We start from the raw sequence: 20,765 nt of genomic DNA, 5'->3' as shown, positions 1-20,765 counted from the left end.
ATTATTCTTCAACCAACTACCCCCAATCCCCAGTGAATCAACACGCTTCAACCAACTCCCCCCAATCCCCAGTGAATCACCACGCTTCAACCAACTGCCCCCAATCCCCAGTGAATCAACACTCTTGAACCAACTGCCCCAAAACCCCAGTGAATCAACACTCTTCAACCAACTGCCCCCAATCCCCAGTGAATCAACACGCTTCAACCAACTCCCCGCCAATCCCCAGTGAATCAGCACTCTTCAACCAACTTCCCCAATCCCCAGTGCATCAACACACTTTAACCAACTCCCCCCAATCCCCAGTGAATCATCATTCTTCAACCAATCTACCCCCAATACCCAGTGAATCAACACTCTTTAACCACCTCCCCCCAAATCCCCAGTGAATCAACATTCTTCAACCAACTTCCCCCAAATCTCCAGTGAATCAACACTCTTCAACCACTTCCCCCAATCGCCAGTGAATCAACACTCTTCAACCAACTCCCCCCCGCAATCCCCAGTGAATCATTATTCTTCGACCAACTTCCCCCCAATCCCCAGTGAATCACCACGCCTCAACCAACTGCCCCCAATCCCCAGTGAATCACCACGCTTCAACCAACTTCCCCAATCCCCAGTGAACCATCATTCTTCAACCAACTTCCCCCCAATCCCCAGTGAATCAACACACTTTAACCACCTCCCCCCAATCCCCATTGAATCAACACTCTTCAACCAACTTCCCCCAATCCCCAGTGAACCAACATTCTTCAACCAACTCCCCCCAATCGCCAGTGAATCAACACTCTTCAATCAACTTCCCCCCAATCCCCAGTGAATCACCACGCTTCAACCAACTCCCCCCAATCCCCAGTGAACCATCATTCTTCAAACAACTTCCCCCCAATCCCCAGTGAATCATTATTCTTCAATCAACTTCCCCCCAATCCCCAGTGAATCACCACGCTTCAACCAACTCCCCCCAATCCCCAGTGAACCATCATTCTTCAACCAACTTCCCCCCAATCCCCAGTGAATCACCACGCTTCAACCACCCCCTCCCAAATCCCCAGAGAATCAACACTCTTCAACCAACTGCCCCCAATCCCCAGTGAATCACCATGCTTCAACCAACTCCCCCCAATCCCCAGTGAATCACCACGCTTCAACCAACTCCCCCCAATCCCCAGTGAATCACCACGCCTCAACCAACTCCCCCCAATCCCCAGTGAATCACCACTCTTCAACCAACTCCCCCCAATCCCCAGTGAATCACCACGCCTCAACCAACTCCCCCCAATCCCCAGTGAATCACCACGCTTCAACCAACTGCCCCCAATCCCCAGTGAATCAACACTCCTCAACCAACTGCCCCCAATCCCCAGTGAATCATCACGCTTCAACCAACTCCCCCCAATCCCCAGTGAATCATCATTCTTCAACCAACTGCCCCCAATCCCCAGTGAATCACCACGCTTCAACCAACTCCCCCCAATCCCCAGTGAATCACCACGCTTCAACCAACTGCCCCCAATCCCCAGTGACTCAACATTCTTCAACCAACTGCCCCAATCCCCAGTGAATCACCACGCTTCAACCAACTTCCCCCAATCCCCAGTGAATCAACACGCTTCAACCAACTCCCCCCAATCCCCAGTGAATCACCACGCTTCAACCAACTCCCCCCAATCCCCAGTGAATCACCACGCTTCAACCAACTGCCCCCAATCCCCAGTGACTCAACATTCTTCAACCAACTGCCCCAATCCCCAGTGAATCACCACGCTTCAACCAACTTCCCCCAAATCCCCAGTGAATCACCACGCTTCAACCAACTGCCCCCAATCCCCAGTGACTCAACATTCTTCAACCAACTGCCCCAATCCCCAGTGAATCACCACGCTTCAACCAACTGCCCACAATCCCCAGTGAATCAACACGCTTCAACCAACTTCCCCCAATCCCCAGTGAATCAACATTCTTCAACCAACTTCCCCCCAATCCCCAGTGAATCAACATTCTTCAACCACCTCCCCCCAAATCCCCAGTGAATCAACACTCTTCAATCAACTTCCCCCAATCCCCAGTGAATCACCACGCTTCAACCAACTGGCCCTAATCCCCAGTGAATCAACACGCTTCAACCACCTCCCCCAATCCCCAGTGAATCAACACTCTTCAATCAACTTCCCCCAATCCCCAGTGAATCACCACGCTTCAACCAACTGGCCCTAATCCCCAGTGAATCAACACGCTTCAACCACCTCCCCCCAAATCCCCAGTGAATCATCACGCTTCAACTAACTGCCCCCAATCCCCAGTAAATCACCACGCTTCAACCAACTTCCCCCCAATCCCCAGTGAATCATCACGCTTCAACCAACTTCCCCCCAATCCCCAGTGAATCAACACGCTTCAACCACCTCCCCCCAAATCCCCAGTGAATCATTACGCTTCAACCAACTTCCCCCAATCCCCAGTGAATCACCACGCTTCAACCATCTTCACCCCAATCCCCAGTGAATCAACATTCTTCAGCTAACTTCCCCCCAATCCCCAGTGAATCAACATTTTGAAACCACCTCCACCCAAATCCCCAGTGAATCAACACTCTTCAAACAACTCCCCTCAATCCCCAGTGAATGAACACTTCAACCAACTGCCCCCAATCCCCAGTGAATCAACACTCTTCAACCAACTGCCCACAATCCCCAGTGAATCACCACTCTTCAACCAACTGCCCACAATCCCCAGTGAATCAACATTCTTCAACCAACTGCCCCAATCCCCAGTGAAACAATATTCTTCAGCTAACTTCTCCCCAATCCCCAGTGAATCAACATTCTTCAGCTAACTTCTCCCCAATCCCCAGTGAATCAACACTCTTCGACCAACTCCCCCAATCCCCAGTGAATCAACATTCTTCAACCAACTTGCCCCCAATCCCCAGTGAATCAACACTCTTCAAACAACTGCCCCCAAACCCCAGTGAATCAACACTCTTCAACCAACTGCCCCCAATCCCCAGTGAATCAACACTCTTCAAACAACTGCCCCCAAACCCCAGTGAATCAACACTCTTCAACCAACTGCCCCAAAACCCCAGTGAATCAACACTCTTCAACCAACTGCCCCCAATCCCCAGTGAATCAACACTCTTCAACCACCTCCCCCAAATATCCAGTGCATCAACACTCTTCAATAGCTCCGCATTCTTCTCCTGCTCAGCTCCATTCTGCTAGGTAGCTGAAGGCACAGCCGCCAATGGTGAGCTAATTAAAATTCAAGATGTTCAAGAAGGCAATAAGTGACGATATATTGATGCATGTGGTGTTGGCGTAGATTCCAGATTTCAGGAGGTACAACTCCATGCAGGCAAGAATGATGAGAATTTGAAAATCAATCTGTTGCTTGACAGGAGCCAGTGTGGGCAAGCATGCACAGGGGTGGGAGGAGAAGTGGACTTGCTGCAAACTCAGACAGGGCCAGCAGAGTTTTGGATAGTCTCACATTTCCAGAGAATTGAATGCGGGAGTACAGCTAGTCGAATCTGGATGTGATGAAGGTATGGATGACGGTTTCAGCCGCAGATGAGCTGAGGCAGGGCAGAGTCAGCTGATGTTGCACTGTTGAATATAGGCTGCCTTAGTGGGGGCATTAATATGTAGTCAGAAGCCCATTTCAGGGTGAAATACAATACCCAAGATTCCAAATAGTTCAGCTCGGTCTTAGAGTATTTCCAGTCGGAGGAATGAAGTCAGTTGCCAAGGACCAGAGTTTGGAGTGGGGACCAAATAAAATGGCCTCTGACATCAGATAGTTAATTGGCGACATTTCTCCTCATCCACGACTGGATGTCGGACAGTTTAGCAACAGTGGAGGGGTCGAGGAAGGTGTTGGTGAGGCAGGGTACATGTGAAAACTAATGCTGTGTTTTCATGGGAAGTCACCAAAAAGCAGCAGATAGATGGGAAATAGGAGAGAGGTCAAGGATTGATCCTCAGGAGATATCAGAGGTAATGGTACAGCTTCAGGAAGCGATACCATTTATGGCAATCCCCTGGCTATGGTGAGAGAAATAAAAATGGGCCTGGTGAGAGCAGTCCCAGCCAGCTAGACAGCAGTGCAGTGGAGCTGGAGGAGGATGGGCTGGTTAGAGGCTGGAGGCAGGTCAAGATGGCCAAGGAGTGAACGTTTCCCTTTCTAACACACATTGGATGTCAATTGTGGTTTTGATGAGAGCTGTTTTGGTACTGTGAGTGATTCAAACGCAGAATTCTGGGAAAGATGGGAAAGGATTTGAGGTGACAGCACATTAAGAGGGAAAGGTGTTTGGAGATGGAGCAGTAGTTTTCAATGGGAAGAGAGGGGTTGATGACACAGGTCTGAAGGAAAGGAAGGTCTCTGAATAGAAAGAACCATGAACAATATCAGCAAGTAGGGATGTTTATAGGGATGGATAAACAGATGGCTGTTTAACCATGAAATGGCTGAGGGAAGGGATGGTGGTACTGCAGAGAGTGAGAGAAACAAGAGAAAGATATGAGTTCAGAGCCAGAGTGGGAAAAAACAGCTAAGGAAGGCAGATTTCCATTCTCAAAGGACATTATCATCTAAATGGCTTGTTACAACAAATGATAATAGTTGCCATGGTCATGTTCACTAATATAAGAAAAACAAGCGGGAACCATAGGAACGCGCAACTCGGAGGTGGGGGGGGGGGGTGAAGACAGCGGGCTGGAGAGACATAAATTAGACAACGCGGGAGGGTGGGGACAAACCACTCCCCCCCCCCCCCCCCCCCCCCCCCCACCGCCACAGGGGAAACATGGCCAAAGCCGACGGGGGAAGAAAGGAAAGAAGTGGGGAGAAAAGAAAGGGGGGAATGGGGAGAAGAAAGGGGGAAACATTACTCCCCCCTCCAGACCAACCAGAGGCGCACACGGGGGGTGGGTGGGAGGGGGGCAGGGAGGAGCAGGAGGGAGGGATGGACCCTGTGCCAAGCCGGATGCCGGCAGTCTGTATATAGGAAAACTCAAGGGAAGGAAAAGGCAAACCTTTCTGTGTTGTACAGTAATTGAACACGACCAGCGATGTACATAATTGTTTATGATTCCTGAAAATACCAATAAAAAGATTTCAGAAAAAAATGTTGACTAAGATTAATTTTTAATTCCTGGTTTTAATTCCACCAACTATGATTGAGTGTTGATCACTTGTTCCCAGAACATTCACCCAGCTGACAGGATTAATACCCAGTGAATTCACCACAATGCCACCATCTCCCACAACTGGCAACAGCAGGGGGCAGGAAATTCTATCCATCCTCACACTGTTGTCAACACGAAGCATAATGGCCTCAGAGGCTGGGAAAATTCACTGGGACAGTGTGGAGGGAACTGTATCTAATCCTGTGCTGTACCTGTCCTGGGAATGTTTGATGGGGACAGTGCAGAGGGAGATTTACTCTGTATCTAACCCTGTGTTGTACCTGTCCTGGGAGTGTTGATGGGGACAGTGCAGAGGGAGATTTACTCTGTATCTAATCCTGTGCTGTACCTGTCCTGGGAATGTTTGATGGGGACAGTGCAGAGGGAGATTTACTCTGTATCTAACCCTGTGTTGTACCTGTCCTGGGAGTGTTGATGGGGACAGTGCAGAGGGAGATTTACTCTGTATCTAATCCTGTGCTGTACCTGTCCTGGGAATGTTTGATGGGGACAGTGCAGAGGGAGATTTACTCTGTATCTAACCCTGTGTTGTACCTGTCCTGGGAGTGTTGATGGGGACAGTGCAGAGGGAGATTTACTCTGTATCTAATCCTGTGCTGTACCTGTCCTGGGAATGTTTGATGGGGACAGTGCAGAGGGAGATTTACTCTGTATCTAATCCTGTGCTGTACCTGTCCTGGGAATGTTGATGGGGACAGTGCAGAGGGAGACTTACTCTGTATCTAATCATGTGCTGTACCTGTCCTGGGAATGTTTGATGGGGACAGTGCAGAGGGAGATTTACTCTGTATCTAATCCTGTGCTGTACCTGTCCTGGGAATGTTTGATGGGGATAGTGCAGAGGGAGATTTACTCTGTATCTAACCCTGTGTTGTACCTGTCCTGGGAGTGCTGATGGGGACAGTGCAGAGGGAGATTTACTCTGTACCTAACCCTGTGTTGTACCTGTCCTGGGAGTGTTGATGGGGACAGTGCAGAGGGAGATTTACTCTGTATCTAACCCAGTGCTGTACCTGTCCTGGGAGAACAGTAAGAAGTCTTACAACACCAGGTTAAAGTCCAACATGTTTGCTTCAAACACTAGCTTTCGGAGCACTGCTCCTTCCTCAGGTGAATGAAGAGGTCATGGCTGTCCTGGGCGTGTTTGAAGGGGACAGTGTAGAGGGAGCTTTACTCTGTATCTAACCCCGTGCTGTACCTGTCCTGGGAGAATTTGATGTGGACAGTGCAGAGGGAACTTTCTTCTATATCTAATCCCATGCTGCACCTGTCCTGCAAAATATTGATGGAGACAGCGTAGAGGGATCTTTACTTAGTACCTAATCCCATGCTGTACCTGTCCTAAACTGTTAGATAGGACATGGTAGAGGGAGCTTTTCTCTGTATCTAACTCCGTGCTGTACCTGTCCTCTGAGTGCTTGATGGGGACAGTGTAGAGGGGATTTTACGCTGTAAGTAACCCCATACTGTACCTGTCCTGGGATTGTTTGATGGGGACAGTGTAGAGGAAGCTTTACTCTGTATCTAATCTAAGCTCTACATGTCCTGGGAGTGTTTGATGGGGACAGTGTGGAGGGATTTTACTCTGTATCTAATCACATACTATACCTGTCCTGGGAGTGTTTGATGGGGATAGTGCAGAGGGAGATTTACTCTGTAAGTTTTAGAACATAGAACATAGATCTGTACAGCGCAGTACAGGTTCTTCGGCCCACAATGTTGTGCCGAACTAGTCTGAAATTAAGATCAAATCAACCTGCTCCCAATCATTCTAGTTCACTCCATATGCCTATCCAATAACCACTGGAAAGTTCCTAAAGTGTCCGACTCCACTTCCATAGCTGGGAGTGGGTTCCACACCCCAATCACTCTCGGAGTAAAAAACCTACCTCGGACATCCCTCCTATATCTTCCACCATGAACCTTATAGTTCTGCCCCCTTGTAACAGCTACATCCACCCGAGAAACAAGTCTGAACAGCCACTCTGTCTATCCCTCTCATCATCTTATACACCTCAATGAAGTCACCTCTCATCCTCCTTCGCTCCAATGAGAAAAGCCCTTGCTCCCTCAACTTTTCCTCATAAGACCTACCCTCCAATCCAGGCAGCATCCTGGTAAATCTCCTTTGCACCCTTTCCAATGCTTCCACATCATTCCTATAATGAGGTGACCAGAACTGCACACAATACTCCAAATGTGGTCTAACCAAGGTCTTGTACAGCTGCAGCATAACCTCATAGCTCTTAAAACTCAATCCCCCTGTTAATAAATGCGAACACACTATAGGCCTTCTTCACGGCTCTATCCACTTGGATGCCAACTTTCAGAGATCTATTGACATGAACTCCGAGATCTCTCTGCTCCTCCACATTCTTCAGAACCCTGCCGTAACCCTGTAATCCGCACTGAAATTTGTACTATCAAAATGAATCACCTCACACTTATCAGGGTTAAACTCCATCTGTCACTTTTCAGCCCAGCTCTCCATCCTATCAATGTCTCTTTGCAGCCTACAACAGCCCTCCACATTATCCACTACTCCACCAATCTTGGTGTCATCAGCAAATTTACTAACCCAACCTTCAACTCCATCATCCAAGTCATTGATAAAAATCACAAATAGCAGAGGACCCAGCACTGATTCCTGTGGTGCCCGCTGGTGACTGGGCTCCAGGATGAAAATTTACCATCTACCACAACCCTCTGTCTTCTATGTGATAGCCAGTTATTGATCCAATTGGCCAAATTTCCCTCTATGCCATGCCTCCTTACTTTCTGCATGAGCCAACCATGGGGCAACTTATCAATCGCCTTACTAAAATCCATGTATACGCCATCAACTGCTCTACCTTCATCTATGTACTTAGTTATCTCCTCAAAGAATACAATCAAACTTGTGAGGCAAGGCTTACCCCTCACAAATCTGTGCTGACTATCCTGGATTACGCTGTATCTTTCCAAATGATCATAAATCCTATCCCTCAGGACCCTTTACAATAATTTACCTATGACCGAAGTGAGACTAACCGGCCTATAATTCCCAGGGTTATACCTATTCCCTTTCTTGAACAAGAGGACAACATTCGCCTCTCTCCAGTCTTCTGGCACTATTCCTGTAGACAGTGAGGACATAAAGATCAAACCAAAGGTTCTGCAATCTCATCCCTTGCCTTCCAAAGAATCCTAGGATATATCCCATCAGGCCCAGGGGACTTATCTATCCTCAGGCTTCTCAAAATGTCTAACACGTCTTCCTTCCGAATATCTACCTCCTACAGCCTACCAGCCTGTATCGCACTATCATCCTCAACAACATTACCCCTCTCCTTTGTGAACACTGAAGAAAAGTATTCATTTAGGGCCTCTCCTATATCTTCAGACTCCATCCACATGTTCCCACTACTGTCCTTTACCGGCCCTAACTTCACCTTGGTCATTCTTTTATTCCTCACGTAAGTGTAAAAAGCCTTGGGATTTTCCTTGATCATACCCGCCAAGGACTTCTCATGCCCCCTCCTAGCTCTCCTAAGCCCTTTCTTGAGCTCCTTCCTAACTGAAAATGAAAAATGAAAATCGCTATTGTCACGAGTAGGCTTCAATGAAGTTACTGTGAAAAGCCCCTAGTCACCACATTCCGCCGCCTGTCCGGGGAGGTTGGTACGGGAATTGAACCGTGCTGCTGGCCTGCTTGGTCTGCTTTAAAAGCCAGCGATTTAGCCTGGTGAGCTAAACCAGCCCCTAACTACCTTGTATCCCTCAAGTGCCCTAACTGAACCTTGTTTTCTCATCTTTGCATCAGCCCCCTTTCTTCCTCTTGACAAGACAATCAACCTCTTTTGTAAACCATGGTTCCCTCATTCGACCATTTCCTCCCTGCCTGACAGGGACATACATATCAAGGACACGTAGTATTTGCTCCTTAAACAAGCTCCACATCTCAATTGTGCCTATCCCTGATAGTTCTTGTTTCCATCTTATGCTCCCCAATTCTTGCCTAATCGCATCGTAATTACCCTTCCCCCAATTATAAACCTTGCCCTGCCATATGTTCCTAACCCTCTCCATTGTTATAGTGAAAGTCACCGAATTGTGGTCACTATCTCCAAAGTGCTCTCCCACAACCAAATCTAACACTTGGCCCGGTTCATTACCCAGTACCAAATCCAATGCGTCCCAACCTCTTGTCGGTCTATCCACATATTGTGTGAGGAAACCCTCCTGCACACACTGGATAAAAATAGCCCCATCCAAACTATTCGAATTATAGTGGTTCCAATCAATATTTGGAAAGGGAAAGTCACCCATGACAACTACCCTGTGACTAACGCACCTATCCAAAACCTGCATTGCAATCTTTTCCTCCGCATCTCTGTTACTGTTTGGGGGCCTATAGAAAACTCTCAACAAAGTGACTGCTCCTTTCCCATTTCTAACTTCAACCCACACTACCTCAGTAGACAGATCCTCCTCAAACTGCCTTTCTACAGCCATTATACTATCGTTGATTAACAATGCTACACCTCCACCGCTTTTACCACCTTCCTTAATCTTACTGAAACGTCTAAACCCCGGAATCTCCAAGAACCATTCCTGCCCCTGTTCTATCCATGTCTCTGTAATGGCCACAACATCATAGACCCAGGTACCAATCCATGTTTCAAACTCACCAACCGTATTCCTGATGCTCTTCGCATTGAAGTAGACACACTTCAAACCACCTTCATGCCTGCAGGTCCACTCTTGTGACTTTGGCACCTTCCTCAGTACTGCACTACCCTCAACTTCCTGAACTCCAGCAACGCTATCTCCTGGACTACAAATCAGTTTCCCATCCCCCTGCCAGTTATTTAAACCCCCCCCCCCCCCTCCCTCCTACACCATCCCAGTAGCCAGTGTTTAACTGCACTCTCTCCCTGTTCCTCATCTCGCTAGCATGTGGCACTGGCAGCAAACCAGAGATGACAACACGGCCTGTCCTGGCTCTCAGCTTCCACTCTAGCTCCCTGAATTCCTGTTTTACATCCCCGTCCCTTTTCCTACCGATGTCGTTGGTACCGATGTGTACCACGACTTGTGGCTGATCCCCCTCCCCCTTAAGGATCCTGAAAACACGATCAGAGACATCACGGACCTTGACACCGGGATGCAATGCACCAACCATGAGCCTCTATAGTTGCCACAGAACCGCCTATCTGTACCTCTAACTATAGAGTCTCCAATAACTAATGCTCTCCTGCTCTCCCTCCTTCCCTTCTGAGCCACAGGGACAGACTCAGTGCCAGAGACCTGGTCACAGTGGCTGACCTCTGGTAGGTCACACACCCCCCCCCCCCCCCCCCCCCCACAACAGTATCCAAAACGGTATACCTGTTATTGAGGGGAACAACTGCAGAGAATCCCTGCACTAACTGCTTCTTCCCCTGCCTTTTAAATGTCACCCAGCTACCTTCATTCTAAGGAGCAGCTACATCCCTGTAGCTTCTATCTATAACCGACTCTGCCTCCCGAATGATCCTCAGTTCATCCAGCTTCAGCTCCAGCTCCAGCTCCAGTTCCCTAACACAGTCTTTAAGGAGCTGGAGATGGGTGCATTTCCCGCAGATGAACTCAGCAAGGCCACTGACGGTGTCCCTCACCTCGAACATCCTACAGGAGGAACATTGCACTGCCCTCTCTGCCATCCCTTAATTTATCTACTTGACAATTACCGAGAGAAAAAAAAAGCTTACCTGATTTTCACACTCCCCGCAGGTTAGAGGTGATGGAAGGATGGAGAGAGGAAAAGGAAAGGAATGCTTACCTCACCAACTCACCACACAGTCTTTCTTTTTGGTTAGAGGAGGAGGATGGGTGGAAGACACTACCTGTGTAGTGTCTCAGGTTTAGCCACTGCCTGAAATATATTAGTTCTAGAAACTCACCCGACAGCAGCTTTCCACAATTCAGTCCCCGCCACAGCCAATCAGCGTCGCCGCTCTGCCGCCCTCTGCAGGATACTTGCCTCAACTTGTCCCCACAGTCTATCCCCACTGAGAGCTCCTTCTAGTCGCAGTGACTACACCTGAGGCAAATCACTCCCCGCAACAGCAAATCAGCATCGCCGTCCTGCCGCCCCCGTGCTATACCTGAACTAGGGTTGTTTGATGGGGACAGTGTAGAGGGAGATTTTCTCTCGTCTAACCCTGTGCTGTACCTGGCCTGAGAGTGTTTTATAGGGACAGTGTAGAGGGATCTTTACTGTGCACCTAGCCCTGTGCTGTACTTGTCCTGAGAGTGTTTGATGGAGAGAGTATAGAGGGAGATTTGCTTTTGTCCAACCGGGTAGTGCAGCAGCTCTATAATGGTGGATGGCCAGAATGTCGAAGGATGGCTTTTGTGTGTGTGTTTGTGTGTGTGTGTGTGTGTGTGTGTTGGGGGGGGGGGGGGGGGGGGGGGAGGGGGGGGGGGGGGTCAACTGTTAGTAGCACAACTCCTTTATGAAACAAATCGTTCCCATTCATTTTTAGCTTCATTTATTGACCCAACAACACCATGGAGAACACATCATAGTCACTGATATGCTCCCCAGTTGCCTTTGTCCAAGTCCTCACCACTGCTGACCCCTCACTACCACTGACCCTGAAATTCTGTTGGAAGACTGTGGTGAATGTATTGCTGTAACAATTCACCATGTGCTTATCTTCTTACGCTGTTGCCCATGTGGGCTCCAGCTATGGACCATTGTATGATATTACCTATAATGTAGCATGTTGGGGCCTGTGTGGGCTCCACCACTTGAGGGGAGGTATAAAGAGCAGTCGCCCTGTAGGCGGCTCCCACTAACAGATCAGTCGCAGGCAAGCACTGTTCTAGTTGATTAAAGCCACAGTTTACTTCTACTCCTGGTTTCGTGTGAATTGATGGTCGCATCAATTTAATCAACTACAACGCCACTATGGAATCGTCCCTCAAACCTGACCGACTGGAACTCGATCCGCAGGCCGCGGAGGCAAAAGAGATTTTTCGCACTGGCTCTGCTGTTTCAAGGACTACCTCGCCACCTCCTCCTTGCCTTCCGTCTGCGATGTACAGAAGCTGAGTCTCCTCCACACACGGGTGAGCCATCAAATCTCTGTTCAACTCGAGGAAGCCTCCACCTACACAGACCCCCTCGCCATGCTAGAGCACCTCTGCGTTAGGCCCGTGAATGAGGTATACGCGGGGCATCACCTCACCACTCACCGCCAGCGTACCGGGGAATCGCTGGAAGAATACCTACGCGACCTCAAAGTCCTTGCACGAAGCTGCAATTACCAGGCCGTTACGGCCACTCAACATATGGACCTCGCCATCCAGGACACCGATGTGGCTGGAGTCAGGTCCAACTACGTGAGACAGCGCCTACTCGAAAAGGGTGCCCTAGACCTGAAGAGACGGTAAAATTAGCCTCCTCACTGTAAGTAGCGTTCCAAAGCCTTAACCAGTTCCCGTCCGATCACGCAACCCCCTCGTGGGCCCCCTACCAAAGAATACCCCAGGCCTGCGACGCGCGGCTGCCCGCCCATCATGGGGGCGGCTACCCTGTTATTTCTGTGGTCAGCCTCGACACCCCCGGCAGCGTTGCCCGGCTCGGAACGCGAACTGCAGCGACTGCGGGAGAAAAGGACATTTCGCTAAAGTTTGCCTGGCCAGGTCCAAAAACTCTAAATCGCAGGCCCGATCTTCAGACTCACATGCCCACAGATCCCACAGTGTGGCAGCGTGTCTGCCGGCTCGGCCCCCTCCGGACGCTTTATCGGCCTCGTACTGTCCGTGGGGCAGCCATCTCCAAACCCGCACAACATGTGCGATTCATGGGGGCTGCCATCTTGGCCGCCATCTGCAACGCCGCCCGACACGTGCAACCAACGGTGGCAGCCATGTTGGGACCGCCCCAGCACCTTCGACCACGCCAGCTACCCGCAACTCAGTGCAGCCACCCTTGACCAGTCGCGACCCAAACACCTCCGGAGCTCTATGATGACCGTCCGGGTAAACGGACACGAAACGCCCTGCCTCTTCGACTCTGGGAGCAGAGAGCTTCATTCATCCAGACATGGTAAGGTGCTGCTCGCTCCCAATCTTCCTGGCGCATCAAACCATCTCCCTCGCCTGCGGGTCGCACTCGGTGCAGGTCCGAGGGTGCACTACCGCAACCCTCGCAATACAGGGCGCCGAGTACGCCAATTTTAAATTAAAGGTACTCCCCAACCTCTGCGCTCCTCTTCTATTGGGACTGGATTTCCAATGTAACCTCAAGAGCTGAACCCTGAAGTTCGGAGGGCCCCTACCTCCACTCACCGTATGTGACCTCACGACCCTAAAGGTCGACCCTCCTCCACGGTGGATCTGAAGTCTGCGTACCACCAGCTCCCAATCCGCCCGGGGGACCACCACTACGCGGCTTTTGAGGCAGATGGCCGGCTCTTCCACTTCCTCCGGGTTCCCTTTGGAGTCACGAACGGGGTCTCGGTCTTCCAAAGAACGATGGACCGAATGGTGGACCAGTACGGGCTGCGGGCCACATTTCCGTACTTGGACAATGTCACCATCTGCGGCCATGATCAGCAGGACCATGACACCAACCTCCACAGATTTCTCCAAACCGCCCAAACCCTAAACCTCACTTACAATGAGGAAAAATGCATTTTCCACACAACCAGACTAGCCATCCTCGGCTACGTCGTGGAAAACGGTGTTCTAGGCACCGACCCTGACCGTATGCGCCCCCTCCTGCAACTCCCCCTTCCCCACTGCCCCAAGGCCCTGAAAAGGTGCCTCGGGTTCTTTTCATATTACGCCCAGTGGGTTCGCAACTATGCGGACAAAGCCCGCCCACTAATCAAGGCCACCACCTTCCCATTGGCAGCTGAGACCCGCCAGGCCTTCAGCTGCATCAAGGCAGATATTGCCAAAGCCGCGATGCACACAATGGACGAGTCCGTCCCCTTCCAGGTGGAGAGCGACGCATCAGAGGTCACTCTCGCCGCTACCCTCAATCAGGCAGGAAACCCTCACCACCTCCAAAATTCAACACTCCTCAATCGAAAAGGAGGTCCAAGCCATTGTGGAAGCCGCGCGGCACTGGAGGCACTACCTCGCTGGTAGGAGATTTACCCTCGTCACCGATCAATGATCGGTCGCCATCATGTTCGATAATATGCTGCGGGGCAAGATCAAGAATGATAAGATCTTCAGGTGGAGGATCGGACTCTCCATCTATAATTACGATATAGTGTATCGTCCTGGAAAGCTCAATGAACCCCCAGATGCACTGTCCTGCGGCACATGAGCCAGCGCACAAGGTGGTGGACTACGCGCTATCCATGATGACCTCTGCCACCCGGGGGTCACCCGGCTCCTCCACTACATTAAGGCACGCAACCGAGGTGCTAAATGAATATTTTTCGTCAGTATTCACACAGGAAAAACACAATGTTGTCGAGGAGAACACTGAGATACAGGCTACTGGACTAGAAGTGCTTGAGGTTCATAAGGAGGAGGTGTTAGCGATTCTGGAAAGTGTGAAAATAGATAAGTCCCCTGTGCCGGATGGGATTTATCCTAGGATTCTCTGGGAAGCTAGGGAGGAGATTGCTGAGCCTTTGGCTTTGATCTTTAAGTCACCTTTGTCTACAGGAATAGTGCCAGAAGACTGGAGGATAGTAAATGTTGTCCCCTTGTTCAAGAAGGGGAGTAGAGACAATCCCGGTAACTATAGACCAGTGAGCCTTACTTCTGTTGTGGGCAAGTCTTGGAAAGGTTTATAAGAGATAGGATGTATAATCATCTGGAAAGGAATAATTTGATTAGAGATAGTCAACATGGTTTTGTGAAGGGTAGGTCGTGCCTCACAAACCGTATTGAGTTCTTTGAGAAGGTGACCAAACAGGTGGATGAGGGTAAAGCAATTGATGTTGGTGTATATGAATTTCAGTAAAGCATTTGATAAGGTTCCCCACAGTAGGCTATTGCAGAAAATACAGAGGCATGGGATTCAGGGTGATTTAGCAGTTTGGATCAGAAATTGGCTAGCTGATAGAAGACAAAGAGTGGTGGTTGATGGGAAATGTTCTGACTGGTGTCCAGTTACTAGTGGTGTAACACAATGATCTGTTTTGGGGCGGCTGCTGTTTGTAATTTTTATAAATGACCTGGAGGAGGGCGTAGAAGCATGGGTGAGTAAATTTGCAGATGACACTGAAGTCGGTGGAGTTGTGGACAGTGCGGAAGGATGTTACAAGTTACAGAGGGACATAGATAAGCTGCAGAGCTGGGCTGAGAGGTGGCAAATGGAGTTTAATGCAGAAAAGTGTGAGGTGATTCATTTTGGAAGGAATAACAGGAAGACAGTTGACTGGGCCAATGGGAAGATTCTTAGTAGTGTGGATGAGCAGAGAGATCTCGGTGTCCATGTACATAGATCCCTGAAAGTTGCCACCCAGGTTGACAGGGTTGTTAAGAAAGCGTACGGTGTGTTAGCTTTTATTGGTAGAGGGATTGAGTTTCGGAGCCATGAGGTCATATTGCAGCTGCACTAAACTCTGGTGCGGCCGCATTTGGAGTATTGCGTGCAATTCTGGTCGCCGCATTATAGGAAGGATGTGGAAGCATTGGAAAGGGTGCAGAGGAGATTTATCAGAATGTTGCTTGGCATGGAGGGAAGATCTTATGAGGGAAGGCTGAGGGACTTGAGGCTGTTTTCGTTAGAGAGAAGGTTAAGAGGTGACTTAATTGAGGCATACAAGATGATCAGAGGATTAAATAGGGTGGACAGTGAGAGCCTTTTTCCTCGGATGGTGATGTCAAGCACGAATGCCCTGCCTGCAACAGTAGTGGACTCGCCAACATTAAGGGCATTCAAATGGTCATTAGATAGACAAATGGACGATAAGGGAATAGTGTAGATGGGCTTTAGAGTGGTTTCACAGGTCGGCGCAACATCGAGGGCCGAAGGGCCTGTACTGCGCTGTAATGTTCTATGTTCTATGTACTCCATGGAGGAGATCAGAGCCATGACCAGGGACTGCCAAATCTGCGCGGAGTGTAAGCCGCACTTCTATCGACCGGATAACGCCCACCTGGTAAAGGCATCCCGGCCCTTTGAGCGCCTCAGTATCGATTTCAAAGGGCCCCTCTCCTCCAACAACCGCAACACATATTTCCTCAACATCATCGACGGGTTCTCCCGGTACCTCACTGGCAGGAGGTCCTCCCCGACGCGCTCCAATCTATTAGGTCCCTACTTTGCACGGCCACAAATGAGACCCCTCATGACTGCCTGTTTGTTTTCCCCAGGAAACCCACCTCCGGGGCCTCGCTTCCGTCCTGGCTGAAGACACCGGGGCCCGTCCTACTCCGCAAACACGTCAGGAGCCATAAATCCGACCCCCTGGTCGAGGGGGTCCAGCTCCTACACTCCAACCCCCAGTACGCATACACGGACACCCCGATGGCTGACAGGATACGGTCTCCCTCCGGGACCTGGCACCCGCAGGTTCCACTACCACCGCCACCCCATCTTACCCTATCGAACCTATGCTGACCAGTGCCCCCGTCCCTATGTGGCACCCACACCCCCTCCTGCCCGCCATTCCCCCTTCACCGACCCACAGGACTGAAGCTCCTGAAGACACGCTCCCGGAGTCCTCGTCTGTACCCGCACCGGCGACTTCACTACCGATGCCAGAGCTTCGGCGATCACAGCGCACAATCCTTGCACTGGACAGGCTGAACGTATGACCCCGTCACCCCACCGGACTTTGTTTCTTTAACAGGGGGTGAATATGGTGAATGTATTGCTGTAACAATTCACCATGTGTTTATCTGTATTACACTCTTGCCCATGTGGGCTCCACCTAAGGACCATTGTATAGTATAACCTATAATGTAGCATGTTGGGGCCTGTGTGGGCCCTTGAGGGGCGGTATAAAGAGCAGCCGCCCTGTAGGCGGCTCCCACTAACAGATCAGTTGCAGGCAGGCATTGTTCTAGTTGATTAAAGCCACAGTTTACTTCTACTGGTTTCATGTGAATTGATGGTCGCATCAATGACCAATAGCTCACATCTTAATGCATAAACTCAGCTCAAAGTTATCTTCAAATTAATAGAGACATATTCTGTGTGACAGGGAGGGGCCGTGTGACAGGGGAGGGGCTCGGTGATGGGAAGAGGCCGTGTGACGGGGAGGGGCTCAATGATGGGGAGGGGCAGTGTGACGGAGGGGCTGTGATGGGGAGGGTCCATGTGACGGGGAGGGGCTCAGTGATGGGGAGGGGCTGTGATGGGGAGGGGCTGTGACGGGGAGGGTCCATGTGACGGGGAGGGGCTCAGTGATGGGGAGGGGCTGTGATGGGGAGGGGCTGTGATGGGGAGGGGCAGTGTGATGGAGGGGCTGTGATGGGAAGGGTCCATGTGAAGGGGAGGGGCAGTGTGATGGAGGGGCTGTGACGAGGGAGGGGCTGTGATGGGGAGGGTCCATGTGACGGGGAGGGTCTATGTGACGGGGAGAGTCCATGTGACGGGGAGGGGCTGTGTGATGGAGGGGCTGTGTGATGGAAGGGCTGTGATGGGGAGGGGCTGTGTGATGGAGGGGCTGTGATGGGGAGGGGCTGTGATGGGGAGCGGCAGTGTGATGGAGGGAGGGGCTGTGATGGGGAGCGGCCATGTGACGGGGAGGGGCAGTGTGATGGAGGGGCTGTGATGGGAAGGGGCTGTGTGATGGAGGGGCTGTGTGATGGAGGGGCTGTGATGGGGAGGGGCTGTGTGATGGAGGGGCTGTGATGGGGAGGGGCTGTGATGGGGAGCGGCAGTGTGATGGAGGGGCTGTGATGGGGAGGGGCCATGTGACGGGGAGGGTCTCAGTGATGGGGAGGGTCCATGTGACGGGGAGGGGCTCAGTGATGGGGAGGGGCTGTGTGATGGAGGGGCTGTGATGGGGAGGGGCCATGTGACGGGGAGGGTCTCAGTGATGGGGAGGGTCCATGTGACGGGGAGGGGCTCAGTGATGGGGAGGGGCTGTGTGATGGAGGGGCTGTGATGGGGAGGGGCTGTGATGGGGAGGGGCAGTGTGATGGTGGGGCTGTGATGGGGAGGGGCTGTGTGATGGAGGGGCTGTGATGGGGAGGGGCTGTGATGGGGACGGGCAGTGTGATGGAGGGGCTGTGATGGGGGAGGGGCCATGTGATGGGGAGTGTCTCAGTGATGGGGAGGGTCCATGTGACGGGGAGGGGCTCAGTGATGGGGAGGGGCTGTGTGATGGAGGGGCTGTGATGGGGATGGGCTGTGATGGGGAGGGGCAGTGTGATGGAGGGGCTGTGATGGGGGAGGGGCCATGTGACGGGGAGTGTCTCAGTGACGGGGGTGTTGCTGTGTGAGCAGGGGATGGCGTTGCTGTGACTGGGGGGAAAGGTCTGTGTAAGTGGGGGGCAGGGTCTGGATGACCGGGGAAGGACTGTGTGATGTGGAGATTGTTTGTGAACCTCACTCTGATGTCTGGCAGTCAGCTTTCCAGAAGATGCAAGATCTTTTCTTCAAACAGATCAACAGTTTTTGAGCCACTGTGTGGTTTCCAGTCAATATTGAGAATGTACACGGGATTATTGAAGTACCATTGGGTGATGCTCTGCTCCAGTTCCCTCAATATTTCCTGGTGAAGCTCGTACAGCTCGCTGACCTCACACAGGATGCGAGTGACTCCTTCCTGTTCCATCACCGGACAAGTGTCACCCCCAACAACACACGCAACAGCTTCCCTGAAATCCTGTAGGAAGAACAATCGCCCATATCTTAATAAAAATCTTCAAAGTAAGAGAGACATATTCAGAGTGACATAATGAGAAACTGAAATGAAGCAATGATTTAATATTTAAACAGAGGAGAGATCAGGAGTATAATCTCCAGAACCAATTCTTGTACAAACTCCTTCATGACATGATTCATCCCCATTCATGTTTGGCTGCATTAACTGACCCCACAACCGTGGACTATGGAGAGCACATCATAGTCACCAATGTGTTCCATAGTTGCCTGTGTCCAACTCCTCACCATCGCGAACCCCTCACCAGCCCCAACTCTCTTGCCATCCCATTTACCACACCAAGTTGCCCCTCTCCCAACTCCACTCACTGCAAATAAGGCAGCAAGGACTTGGGAGGGGTGTTGGAAGTTGGGGCAGCAGAAAGCAAGGGGGATCACGGTGAGGAGTGGGAAATAGGGGAGGGATCAGGAGGGGAGACCTTATCCAGGTATGTTTCACACTGAGCTTCTATAATGCACATAGCCAGAAACAAGAGCACGGTGTAAACAAAGCAGTTAAAAACAAGTTGGTACTCACTGTGTGTAGGAACTTCAGAACACTCAAGTACCTGTGATAAGTAGACAAAAAATAACAGACTGACACAAACTTGGAACAAATCATTGTGTCAAAAGAATATTACAGAAGAACATTTTAGATAAAGCTTTGCACTTACGCTCTCTCTGAAGTTGTCATTACTTTTGCAATGTGATAGGCTTCTAGCCCTATGTCACCCTACAACAAATTGAATAAATATTTAGTTACGCTTCACTCTCCAAAACTGTAAACTGATCACATCTCCAGAACAGTATGGGAACAGGAGGTCATTCAGTCTCCAGTCTGTTCCATTATTCACTGTGACACTTTGACCTCTCCCTTGAAGCATTTTCCTCCACCTACCCTTGCTCCCAATTTTCACTGAATAGTCAAAGGTTAAGAGCAGCTTATTGTTCTCTGGATCTATGACTTTCATTTCAACCCATCACATTTCTACCTCTCTCAAATCAGATTTAAAATTAACTATTGATCTGCCATCAATTGCCATTTGTGGATGAGAGTTAAAGGTTCCATCACTCTTCACATAGAATCATAGAATCCCGACAGTGCAGGAGGAGGCCATTAGGCCCATTGAGTCTGGACTGACCCTCCAAAAGAGGCCAACTCCCCTGCCCTAGCCCTGTAATCCCATAACCCCATCTAATCTGCACATCTTTGGACACGAAGGGCTAATCATTTTTTCAAGCATGGCCAATCCACCAAACCTGCGCATCTTTTCACAGTGGGAGGAAACCGGAGGACCCAAAGGAAATCCATGCAGACACTGGGAGAAAATGCAATCTTCACACAGTCACCCAAGGCTGAAATTGAACCTGGGTCCCTGGTGCTATGAAGCAACAGTACTACCCACTGTGCTGCCCATGTCAGAATGTTTCCTAAATTCACTCCTGACTATGCCCTTGTATTCAACCACCCAGGCCGTGGTAATAATTTCCATGTACCCCTCAGATCAGCACAGCCTTCCTAAGGTGTGATATCCAGAACTGCTCACAGAAACTCCAAAAGTGATGTAACCAGGGTATATCTGAAGCTGATGTCTACCTCCTTGTCTTCTAGTCCCCTAGTAAATAGGCCAATATTCCAGTCACCTGTTTGATCATTTTCTGTACCTGGACCCTGAATCTCTTTGCTCTATTTCTGGTTTTTCAGCATTTTGAAAGTGCTCTGCCCTACA

The 20,765-nt window shown here is 50.4% G+C and overlaps 1 protein-coding gene across 3 annotated transcripts in view; it reads right to left on the bottom strand.

Annotated features, from left to right (window-relative positions):
- Positions 1-20,765, bottom strand: part of LOC119973207 — a 296,257-nt gene that overhangs the window by 180,134 nt on the left and 95,358 nt on the right. For all 3 annotated transcript variants that reach the window (XR_005462256.1, XM_038810862.1, XM_038810864.1), the window contains exons 4-6: positions 19,710-19,768; positions 19,574-19,604; positions 18,849-19,000 (exon numbers count right to left, since the gene is read on the bottom strand). Coding sequence is in view for 2 of the 3 variants with exons in the window: in XM_038810862.1 (XP_038666790.1) it covers positions 18,849-19,000; positions 19,574-19,604; positions 19,710-19,768 (242 nt within the window). In the remaining variant the exon portion in view is untranslated. The remainder of the gene's footprint in view (positions 1-18,848; positions 19,001-19,573; positions 19,605-19,709; positions 19,769-20,765) is intronic.

Source organism: Scyliorhinus canicula, chromosome 11, assembly GCF_902713615.1.
Source record: "Scyliorhinus canicula chromosome 11, sScyCan1.1, whole genome shotgun sequence".
Lineage (NCBI taxonomy): Eukaryota > Metazoa > Chordata > Chondrichthyes > Carcharhiniformes > Scyliorhinidae > Scyliorhinus > Scyliorhinus canicula.
Note: the sequence above shows the minus strand (reverse complement) of the source record. Positions and strands in the feature narration are given on the sequence as shown.